This window comes from Plectropomus leopardus, chromosome 9 (assembly GCF_008729295.1).
Source record: "Plectropomus leopardus isolate mb chromosome 9, YSFRI_Pleo_2.0, whole genome shotgun sequence".
NCBI lineage: Eukaryota > Metazoa > Chordata > Actinopteri > Perciformes > Serranidae > Plectropomus > Plectropomus leopardus.
In genome coordinates this window covers 18,669,530-18,682,160 of record NC_056471.1, presented here as the reverse complement: position 1 = coordinate 18,682,160, position 12,631 = coordinate 18,669,530, and the positions used below count along the sequence as shown (strand labels likewise).

The 12,631-nt window shown below is 37.1% G+C and overlaps 1 protein-coding gene across 2 annotated transcripts in view; it reads right to left on the bottom strand.

The window, feature by feature from the left end:
- Positions 1-2,148: 2,148 nt before the first annotated feature.
- klhl4 (kelch-like family member 4) overlaps positions 2,149-12,631 on the bottom strand; it is a 48,039-nt gene continuing 37,556 nt past the window's right edge. For both annotated transcript variants that reach the window (XM_042493109.1, XM_042493110.1), the window contains exons 9-12: positions 10,370-10,532; positions 7,684-7,896; positions 3,153-3,324; positions 2,149-2,490 (exon numbers count right to left, since the gene is read on the bottom strand). In XM_042493109.1, coding sequence (XP_042349043.1) covers positions 2,431-2,490; positions 3,153-3,324; positions 7,684-7,896; positions 10,370-10,532 — 608 coding nt within the window. In that variant the 3' untranslated portion in view covers positions 2,149-2,430. The remainder of the gene's footprint in view (positions 2,491-3,152; positions 3,325-7,683; positions 7,897-10,369; positions 10,533-12,631) is intronic.

The following is a 12,631-nucleotide window of genomic DNA, read 5'->3' as shown; positions in this document are numbered from 1 at the left end:
AAACTATTTGGAGGGTAAACAATGAAAAAACACAAAAGCAAGCAGCAGCAGTTGGTCCGCAGTCTGTCGAGTGAAATCAACAAACATGCTTGCTTGATTTAAAAAGTGGGTGCCGCAATGAGAAGAACGCTGAGGTTAATGCCGACATCAAAGTAGTTTCCAAGTCTGTTTAGTCAAAGAATCAGTTTGGTTTACTTTTAGGAGAACAACAAGAGGAATCAAAATCTGCCTGCCGAGGGGCCACAATCAGCCAGAAACATGGATTTGAACGTGCAGAGAAGACTGAAGTTGTTTTATTTATAGGTTTGCATGCTGTACAAAATTATGATAAAAACTAACATTTGGCCCCAAAAACATGTCATAATTACAGTTACAAATTGTTCTCATTGTGACAAAGTTACTAATGTTGACCTTTTATGAGCAGAACAACCAACTACGAACCTAAAAATTCGAATCACAGTCACATCAGTGAAGTGCTTTCGAGATCAGGTTTCCGAGTGCTGCTCATAAGACTCAGATAGCTGGTTTAGGTGCACGTGGTGCCACTTTGCTATAGTTTGCTGATTCTTCTGGGTTAATCCAATGCTTGTGTTGTAAATAATAAGATCATATATGACCTAAAAGGCATCTTCTTAAAAGTACAGAACAGTGATCTTAATATACAGTACTGTATAAATCAAATAAAAGATTTGCTCAGCCAGCATGCCCAGAAATAAAGACAAAAGAATATCTATTGTGACCAGAGTGCACTGGTTTAGGCATGATTCTATCAACACAAATGTAGTTTCAGAAAGTTCACAAAATAATCTGTACAGCAATGTGAAATATCAATATGATATATTTTCTGTAATTCACAATTTTGTAAACTTTTATTTAAAGGTCCAGTGTGCAAGATTTAGGGGGATTTAGAGGCATCCAGGGTTAGGGTTGCAGACTACAACCAGCTTAAAATTCTCCTGGTTAGAAATCCTTCAGTGCTCATTGTTCAGGAGGTTTTTTTTTTTACCAGGAGACACATTATCTGCAGAGGTCTCTTCCCCTCCAAAACAAATGGTCCAGGTTAAAATCTGTAAAAACACTAAATAAAGAGTTGTCACGTTACTGACCTGTGTTTCGCCATGCTGTTTGGCATGTTGGACACAGGCCACTCCCAGCACCCTGCTAATTGGTGCTAGCTCTTTTTCTCTGATAACTGAAGATTCAGACCACACATTATCCACAGAGGTTCTCCTTGACTCAAAAACAAACTGACCAGGTTTAGTTTAGTTTCATTTAGGATCCCCAGAAGCTGCAGCATAGCTGCCACTATTATTCCTGGGCTCCAGTACTTAATTATAACATTTACTGTGCATAACAGTAAAGACAAAATAAGACAGGTGATTTAAAACGGTAAAAACACTGAATAAAGCAGTTTCATATTGAAATAATACATGTTTTTTCCAATGCTGCCTGTTGCGGAGGAGCTGCTAACTACAGTGGCTGACGCTAAAACACTAAAATAAGAATGGCCCTACCTGGAGCCAGTGTTTAGTTGGTCCCTTCTGTGCTACTGGAGAAACATGGCGACCTCTGTAGGTGAGGACCCGCTCCCTATGTGGTTTGAAGAGCTCATTCTTAGGTAACAAAATCACAGCCAATATATTCCCTAAATCTTACACATTGGACCTTTAATTTATAACAATACGTCTAAGACAAGCAAATGACTTTGGTGTTCTGTAGCTACAGGCTCAATAAAAAACAGAAAAGAAATGTCCAAATATATTATTCAGCGATATAAGTTTGATTTCATTCGTGTTCTTCAAACTAGCCTCATCACCCTCAGTGTTCACGGTGGTCATCTTCGCAAAGAAAACTGTTCAGACCACCCACTGAGAAAAGACACAGGTACTTGGTATCATTTATGTATCATAACAACTTTCATTTGAGTGGCTATAAAGTGAAATATAAACCCCAAAATAGACTGTATCATGTGATGGCACCGATAAGAAAAGTCTCTGTAAAGATGTAAACTAACCTGCAGGGTCTTTTTCTCAAAACTTTTACATTTAATCTTACTGACAAACACAGGACATTTCATAAAACTAGTATAACAAAGCAGTACAACAAAGGCTTGGCACTTGCTACAGCTTAGCCAAGTCTATGAAAATTCTTGATCGTTTGAGAATGTGGAGAATGTGCAGTGCATTCCAGTTTCTGAATAAGTCCTCCCCAGTGGGCAGGCATGTCCACTAATGATAGAAACAATGGTTTATGGGCAAGGCTCTGTCTGTGTTCCCCTCTGAAAAATGTGGACAGCCGAGTCAAAGAAGAAGAAGGAGGAAAAAAAACACGACTCTCAAAGGATATGTCCTTGATCCGTTGTTTTGTTTGTCCACTCTTCTTCTTCGCCGCTCTCTCATTTGTTTCCCATGCTGTCGTGAGACAAAACGCTCAAGGCAATTTCACCACCACCACGCAGGCGCCTGCCCTGCCAATGTTGAGAGGGACCTCCTACAGGACGACAGAGAGGTTAACATGCAGCCTCTCATCTGAGACGGACTTCAAAAAGAATCCTATTTTACTTCATGCCGATAAGAGGGTTACAGAAGCAAGATTGGAAAAACATATTGCAACAAAAAAGGAAAGAAAGCTATAAAATATTGATAGGATTCAGGGACTTCAGCGGATTTATGTTCCTGACGGGTTTTAACTGGAACCCTGAAGTTACATTAGGACCTGGATATTTCTAGCAAATATCTCGTTTTTGATTAGATTTTTGATGAATAATTAATTGATAAATAGTAATTGATAATCAGCAATGTGTATATGATGATGACTGCGTGGGTAAAGGCATTCAACAGAACAGCTAGATGAGTCTGCTAAGATTGAAAATGACATGACATAACTGTAATGAAGCCTTTAAAACCAGAAAAAGACTTCAAATATCCAAAAATCTAAGACGACATCTCGACTCATATCACAATATCTATATAACATTGATATATTGCCTAGCCTTATGTTACATGTAACAAATTCTGGCAAAAAAAGCTTTACCTTTAGCTTAAGCATCTAAAATGTCAAAAGTTCCCTATTTTTATCTATACCTAAAAAAATAACTCTAAGTGCACTTTGTTGTGTAACTGTTATGAATATGTTCTGGTCGATGTGATTACCTCAGTCCACTCATTGTTCTGAGCATCGTAGGACTCGACAGTGTTCAGATATGACTGGCCATCGTATCCACCCACGGCATAAAGCCTGTCACCCAGCAGGCAAACACCCACTGCATCCCGGGGAACACTGAGGGAGGACACAGTGGTCCACGTGTCCGTCTTTGGGTCATACCTGTAAGTTTTGGATAGTTTTTGCATAATGGATGAAAAATATTTTATCAAATCAGCATGAATCTGACAAGGTGAACAGTGTCCCGACTCCACTGAGACATCCGTATGTCTGCATTTTAATGACTGAATGGTAACCGGTGGCAACTCCTTTTAGCACATATAGAGAAACAGATTGAAACTTAAAGGGACAGTTTATGCCAAAATGAAAAATACATATTTTCTCTCTAACCTGTAGTGCTATTTAACAATCTAGATTGTTGTGGTTTGCTGAGATTTGAAGATATCAATGACAGAGATGTCGGCCTTCACTCAAACATAATGGATCTGTGCAATGATACAGTTAGGAGGTATAGTTCAGTAAAAACAAAAAAGAAGTTCCTGCATGAAACTGCTCACAAAAAGGTCTGTAGATTATCCTAAGTGGGTCATGATTTCTGGAATGAGACATTGCTGTTGACTTTTAAATTACTTTTTTTTTTTCTCTTTTTTTTTTTTGCTCATGGAGCATCACAAGCCAAGTGACATATAGATCCGTTATACTGGAGAGCAGGCAGACATCTCTAAGGCTGATATCTCCAACACTCAGGAATCCACACCAAAACAATCTAGATTTATAAATAGTGCTAAATAATAATAATGATAACTTTATTTATATAGCACCTTTAAAAACAGAGTTTACAAAGTGCAAAAGGGGTTACTTGCAGAAGAACATAATAATGTGAGCCAACAATAATACCAACTAAGGCCAGAAAATTACAGAGCAAAAACAACAACAACAAGCCATACCAATAAGAGTAAATGCTGTTCGAAGAATATTAGCGGTGAACACAGAAATAATATTACTGATAGTAGAAATAAACACAATCGGGGCAGAATAAAGAATAAAAAGTCAAAAGATAAAATAAAATATGAGCTAAAATAGATGAAATAATAAATAAATAAATATTTTTTAAAACTGACGACATGACATAAAAGCAAGTATATAAAAGTGGGTTTTAAGAGGTGATTTAAAATAGGTCACTAAAGAAATAAGGGAAAATCTAAATTTTGAAATTTGGGGTGATTTGTACTTTTTAAAAAAAAAAAACCTTGAGTCTTGCTCCCAAAGATTTTGATACAATCACTCTAAATTTACTTTGGGACAACTCGCTACATCTGTTAGGAATAAAGAAACATTATCATCATGAAGGGGCGCTGCTACCAAGACCTATCACTTGTTGGGGGAAAGATTGTGTAACTCTTTCATAAAAGTTTTTTAAAAATACATCGGGCAGTGGACATCTCCTTAAGACTGGACATCATGTCTTTCTCTCTTTTAGTATTTTGTCATATGGATTACTGTAATCTTACTGTATCGATCTGTTTTGTACATACGACTTCTATTGCATGTCTGTCCTGGAAGAGGATTCCCCCCAAGTTGCACTTCCTGAGGTTTTTAATTTTTCCTTTCCTCAGTTTGTTTGGGAGGAGCTTTTCCTCATCTGCTCTGAGGATCCAAGAACAGAGGGATGCTGAACGTTGCAAAGCCCTCTGAGGCAAACTGTTATTTGTGATGTTGGGCTTTATAAAGAAAACAGAATTTAATTGAACTAAATACAATGTACAAAAAAATGGGCACTTGGTTTATCCATCTGAAAATAGTGCACAGATGGCATCAGACATCACAAAATTACATAAGTGGGAATTGATAACAATGGACTCTTGGTTAAAATGCAAAGAGGCATATATACTCTGTGCATGTCCAGTACTTAGACACTGGTCGATTAATATCCAACAGGTTATTTTCAAATTACTAAACATGAAATTCCAAGTCTCTGCTGTTTATTTAACTGTATATTTTGGCTCAACTTTGGTACTCTAGGATTATGACATGTCCTCATTTTAAAAGAAAATGAGTATTTTGGCTTTTACAACAGTTAAATTATCATTATCATGTTATTTATGCTTGCACTGCTTTGCTAAAACTGTTAGCAAAATTTAGAGGTCAGTCTTGGAGTAGGTGCCAGTGTGTGTTTGTTTGGGTTTTTTAATTATTTTTTTAAAATTATTCATCCTGCTTATTTTGTGCATGTGTATATAGAAGCCATTTCCAATAGATCTCCTGTTCAGTGGAGTGGTTCTTGTGCCCTTGTTTTAACTTTATATAAAATGTTGAATATATCAAAAAGTTGTCTCCTGAACAGCAGCTGGCAGCCTCTGGGTCCACAGAGAGCTCGGCTCGATACAGAGGAGGCACAAAAAAAACAGCTTAGAGGAGAAAAGTGAAGACATATTATATGATTTTCTTTCAATGAATTCTGGGTGTTAAAGTAATATATGTTTACAAATTAAGTCATGTCTTGCTAAGACTTGTTTAAAGCTTCCTCGCGCAGTTTTTGTATTCGTTTTAGGTTAATAAGGTCAAATAATGATGTGACAGAAATTGATCTGCAATTAGGAAATTTTGTATTCTGAATATTTTAACATCAGATGCAACTACAGTACCAATAACACTGTTTGATAATAAGCAAAACAGCCATAATGTCAGAAAACTTAGTGGAAAAAGTATTGCGATATTTTACTTGAGTAAAAGAAGCAATACTAAAGGGATACTGTTACAAGTAAGTCCAGTACTAAAATTCAAAAAGTATAAAAGTATTATCAATTAACAAGCAATTATGATGTCCTGCTGTTGTGTTTGTGTGCTCTTTAGTTAACCTATCTTTTAATTGCTCTGATATTTAAGTGTTGTGATACTGAGGGCAGTTACTGGTTGATGTATTCCTGAAAGTTTGGTTGAAAATATTTTTTAAAAATTGGTAGAAAAAAAAAAAAGGATCAACATTAAAATACACTGAAAGTGTGAAAAGAAAAAAATACTCATTATGCAGAATGGCCAATTTCAGATTCATATATATTAATTACTGAATTATAATTAGTGAAACATTAATATGTTCATCACTTTAAATGTTGCAGTTTGTTAGGGGGGGGGTCATTGTAATTACTCTGCTGGGCAATTTAATCTATAATAATAAATCATCATTTATTAGTTTATGGTGTTTTAGTGAAGCAAAAAAGTACAATATTAGATCCCAAAATATGGAGCAGAATAAGTATAAAGTATTACACAACAGAAATACTCATATGAAGTACAAGTACCTGAAAAGTGTACTTAAGTACAGTACTTGACTTTGTTACATTCCACCACAGGCACTAGCAAGTACCAATATACTCACAATTATTTGACATTATACTGTATGTTGTGCTGTGTTATACAGCAGCACAGAGGTGGAACCAATTGCAGTTTTTAAATCCAAACTGAAAACTTTATTATCCGCGGTCGCTTTTAACTCATTGTGTTTTAAACCAAAGGTCTTATTATCATTATATTATTTTAAATTGTTTACTTCATTTTTGATTTTTGTTGTTGTATCTCTGTCTCTCTCTCTTACTTAATTGTAGAGTTTTCAATTTGAAATGTGATTGTGTTTAATGTCAAAACAAATTAATTGTTTTGTGTTATGTTGCATTCTCTGTACTTCTTACAGCACTTCTAATCTACCTCGTATGAAATGTGCTCTAAAAACATAACTGCCTTGCCTTGTGCGTAGTTTTGTACATAGAAAAGACTCCATGCAAACTTCCAGTGCATCAAATATTTTGCATCTAACAGTTAAAATACTCCATCTAATCTTGGAGACTTCTATACTAATATAAGAGGCGAACTGACTGGAAAAAGCTCCCTACAAATGAGCCACAATGTTTTCCAGAAGTAAAATCACTGTTTTGACCACCACTGAAGTGCAGTCACATTGACTAAACTCAGAAAATATGAGGAAGCTGACGGGATGTATGCTTACATTTATAATGAATGTTTGGGAAAGTACTAAGATGTTGAAATTAAACATTATATGGTGGAAATATCTGTGCTTCCAAGTCACAAAACATAGTTATATTTATTTGACATAAATACTAAGGTGGAAGCAGCATCAGATTCTTTACCTTTAAATACACAAATAATGGAAAGTACATAAAAATTTAGTGTAGTTTGTGGTCAAAAATGGGAAAAGATATTCTTAGCAGTGAATCAAAGCTGAAGGTGCTCCACCGTGAGATACATCAGATTCAGATACAGGAGGATATTGCAGCCACCAGATGGTGCCAGATACTATAAAATAAAACCATGTGTGGAAACTATGATCTCTTCAAGTGAGTATCATATTAGTACACTACAGAAAAGTCTCAAAATGCAGAAACAGGGTGTGGATCAAGAGTAGTGTCTCCCTTTTGTTCTCATAGCGTTGTCCCTACCCACAGCTGCAATCCAAAACCACTTATGCAACATTTTTGTGTTTATTCCAGAGAAGAAGCGTTTACCGACCTTTCAACACAATCAGAGAGTCTGGAACAATGGTTGGAGGCCGGGGCGTCGTGTCCGCCTACAGCATACAGGAAGTTGTTGTACGTTGCCACACCCACTCCTCCTCGCCTCTTGGCCATGGGAGCACACATGCTCCACTTGTTGGTGTGCGGATCGAAGCACTCCATCGACCTCAGACACGAGCTGCCATCTCGGCCACCCACTGCAAACAATCTAAGAAATTAAACAAAATGGGTTCAAAATCTCAAAGATCTGACGTGTATGTACAGCACTACTGGATCTGGCAGCTCACATCATTTGTCAGATGTTTGCAGAAATAATGACAGAGCAGTGATAATGTGACAGATTTTGTGAGATACAGCAGTGAGCAGTGGATAGCATTTTTCAAAGGCCCTTTCCTTGAGAGTGTTCTCTCCCAGAATGATCACACCAGCGTTTTAAGTGCTTGTAGCGCACCGGCCCGACAGCAAGAAAGTAGAGACTAGGGAAACAGTTTCCATGTTGTCTATTTTTGACCTAGATGCAGCAGAAATAACTCAGCATCGACTTTAACACTGAATGCTGGATGTAGCCGAGCAGCAGCCTCTTTCCTCCTTCGGCACACAAACATATTTAAATTAGGCTGAGAGCCGGCCTGTTCTTTGCTTAATTTACTTTCAAGTAGTGTTGTTAGGCATTTAATACATACAAATACACAAAGCGGTTTGCTTTTATAGAGTCTAGATTACTCTGTATAAATTACCACACTGATCATAACAGCCTCTGCTGTGAGCTGCTGACTACCGCAGCCACGTTGGAATTTGTCTCACACAGACCACAAAGGTCGATTCTGCATTCAAGAGGTATAATGTTGTCAAACTATTACTGCACTAATGCTGCACTTCAGCTTTTCCTGGACCAGTGCACAGTGAGTTACATAACCATGCCTGTGTTATTGCATGCTCCATTCCAAATTACGTATTACGTTACTGCTGACCATTTTCAAAAGCAAATTTTGGAATTTTTTGTGTTTATTCATTTCAGTGCAGTTTGCAGATCAGCCTTCAGACAATTTAATGGTGGGCAGAAGCATAATCTCTGCCTTAGCTTTTTGTCAAAGTCACATTGTTTTTGCATGAAAACAACAGATGGCTTTTAAATGCAGGCATGATGTTCTTCCTTTAAGCCTATAAACAAGGTGATCTTTACTGCTTTTTTGCTCTGATCTGACTCTTTTGAGTCCTGATACCAATATCGAGTACCCATCTGATCCCACTGTTCAGTTTTTAAGCTGTATGCTTCACATGTGGAAGTGATTAGCTCGTTGTTTTATTTGTAAGGCAACATCAGGTTTGATTTAGAGATTATTTTCCTAACTTTGTAAAACACAATGTAACCAATAAATACATAGATACATGTTTTCTGAATTAATATTTATCATTAAAATAATATATTGTGCACCAGCTACTTGGTATTGTTTGGTTTTTTTTTTAACTGAAATTTCAATTCAAGTGGAATCGTTTGTTAATGCAGCAACAAACTGGTCAAAAATTAAACAGGAATAAAAAAATACAACTGCATAAAATGGGAAAAACATGCAAACATTAAATCACAATTAATTCACATATTAGTGCAAATAAACTTTCTAAATAAACAGGAATCAAATTCTTTGAAACAGTTAGTGCAAATAGGAATTTAAATTCCAATATAAAACAAAACAGCAGGTAAAACAGAGGATTGAACTGTTTAGATTGGCCCCATTGTCACAAATACCTGATCCAACTATTTGAGTCAGCTTCAGCCTGGTACCAGTACCGGATTTGTGCATCCCCAATTTAAACACTGTAATAATCGACTTCTCTACATTAAAAATGCAAAAACATTTAATGCTACAGTTGGTAACATCCATGAAAATATGTTTGTATCATATTTGCTCAAACTTTCATTATATTCTTAAGGAGGACATGAAACTGATAGTCTTAAAAAAATCCTGTCCCTTTTCTTCATATGGCTTCAGACACACACACACACACACACACACACACACACACACACACACACACACAAAAGCGCGGAGGAGTCTGTAACACAGCTGTCAATCAATCACTACTTGCGATCAAACCATCAAACTTGGCAGCGTTGATCAAATGTGAATCAAAATTCTGACACTGAATTTCCAAATCATCACCTCAGAAGTTTTCAGACACATATTTTAGTGTACTGTTTAGCTGTATAATGAGAAACCTTATGACTTTGTGTTCAATACAGTCGACTGAAGTACCGCCGTACAGCCACTGTAGTTTATGTTCTCGGGCAGCAAGGCCCTTCAAAGTGCTACAAAGTAATAAAAAGGGCAGAGGAAGGTGATTTATCAGATTATCTATCTCATTTAGTTCTGTATACATACAGTGAAAAAAAATCTGAAAAAATATTTTTCATATAAAGTTACCAACTGTATCTTTAAGACAGACAGGGCCCTTTCAAAATCATGGACTAACACTGGCATTCCTTTTTTTTTTTATTGTGCATTGCCTGTTCTTGTCTGCCTCCTTCGTGTCAGTTGTGGCTTTACCCAACCTTGGCCTCAGGCCCCATGATATTTCAAAACAGCAGAAATACAACAACAAACTTTGCCTCAAAGTGTAAGGTTACACATTTTTAGCAATAAAATGTCACTGGGTCTATAGGTTTCGATAAAGCAACTTACTTTCCATTGAGAGCTGTGACTCCCATGGTGCTCCGCGGCGTTGACATACTGGCCACGTAGTTCCACTGTCTGGCCTGCGGGTCCCAGCGCTCCACTGTGTTGAGGTAGCTCCAGCCGTCGTGACCTCCCACAGCATACATGGGGCCCTCCAGCACAGCGATACCTACACAAATAGAAACAAGAGATACAGAAAGGTGATTTTGGAAAAAAGAAAGAGAATATTTTCCCTTTAGATCATTTCAAAAGTACTTTGCCCATCTAAATGATCATTTGTACATTATTTTTATTTAAATTTCTGTATTATTTTTAAATGTTTTATTTTGCCCTCTGATTCTTATAATCTGTATACTTTATTGCTGTTTTTTATGCCTTCATGCATCTGATTTTATCTCCCTGTGAAGCACTTTGAGCTGCATTCCATGTATGAAAGGTGCTATACAAGTAAAACATTATTATTATTATTATTATTATTATTATTATTATAATTTCTCACCCTGTGTTATGTTGAATTCCTAAAGAAAACTGCTTTTCTCGTATGCCTCCAAAGTGAACAAATAATCTAAAAATGAAGAAAATTCTTAATAAACTGAATTCATAAGGGTCCACGCTTACAAATAGCATAACTACATCAAAAAATCACTTACAAACTTGTGCAGTATAATACAAGGCTCATTTTTCCAGGTGTATGCTCAGTACTTTCCAAACAAACGGCTTATTTCGATGGAGAACTGAACTAAATGTGAAACTTGGCTATACATGAGAGCTGCTGGTCCACCACTGCCTTGATTAGTTAGTTTCCTTGTGTTACTGTATGACTTTGGTGTTTTAAAGGGTTAGTTCAGATTCACCAGAGTCACACAATAACACAAAGAAACTAACAATGGGGGCAGTGATAGACCAGCATCTCCCGTGGTCAGTGAGGTAAAAGTATGTTTTTATCACTGGAGACTGGCTTTGAAGTTCAGTGTCTGGTCAGAAAAGGCTTTCTGTTTGGGAATAATTGAGCATACGACTGGATAAATAAGACTCAGATTATACTACACGAGCTGCGTGAGACTTTGTAAACGTGACACAATCACCTACGGCGTAAATTCATCAAGAATTTTCTCCATCTTTGAATTCTTCATTCAGTGGAGGCAGTGAAAGAGGAGAGTAAATGATGTACAAATGGACATCTGGCAGGTGAAGTACTCCTTTGATGGTACCATTAATTTCTGTGCTTAATTCTACATGAATATATGTATTCACACATGCTTGTTGTGAATACTCAATGGAATTTAATATTTCTCAAACACACTTGTTTTCTTTCAAAAATTCTTGGAGAGACCTGAGGCTGAGGTCCATTTCTCATTTTAGTAGTGGGCAGAGTGAGTCATACTGCTGACCAAATCTATGTAGAAAACAGGAAGACTACAGAGCTGCATTCTTACTCCTCACTCCCAAGTCACAGAGGAAAGCCGTTTTTCCTCAGCAACAATGCCGAGGATGTTTTAACACAATGGATTTTTATATTACCAGCCTTATTTCCTTTGGTGAGAGTTCAATTATTTGGAAGTAACATGAGGGCAAGCCCACATTCAGAGAACCTCAAATGACATAAACACTGTCAGATAGAAACAATTCTCGAAGTGAGACTTCCTTTTTTACCGACTGGTGGCTTTGTAATAAAAAGGAAATACTTTTTTCTTGCCTATACCCATAATGCACACAGCAGGAAATGGTTGGGCAGGGATATTGGTAGACACTAAGCTCAAATATATTCAGGCTCAAAATATGCACGCCACAAGCGAAGCAGCAAGAGATATTTGCCACGGGAAACATCAAAGACAACACAGGTAATCTGTACAGTGTGATCTCCTGGGCTGGCTGATACCTCCGACCACACTGGGTGAGTGAGCTGAATGCTTTGACAAGATCTCCCTGTTCTGTTACCCAGAACTGTTTCAACTGTGAATCAAAACGCTTCTGATATGAGATTTATTGGGCAGGGAAGGGTAAGGAAGAGCAGGGCCAGCACAGCCTGCCAGGCTTTGATAGGGGAATGGGAAAATATCAAAGGTCTATCTCAAAGAAATGTATGATTTTTTTTTTTTTTTTTTAACAGCAAGCCGGCTGTGACCCTCCTGAACTTGCATCCTACAGTTTTTGGTGTTTCATAACACCAGGTAGCCTGACCAAGCTAAAACCTCAAACCTTGCAATAGCTGAAAGAATTGTGTTATACTGTCATCGTCCTCTGAAAACAGTCAGTTACAAGGAATCT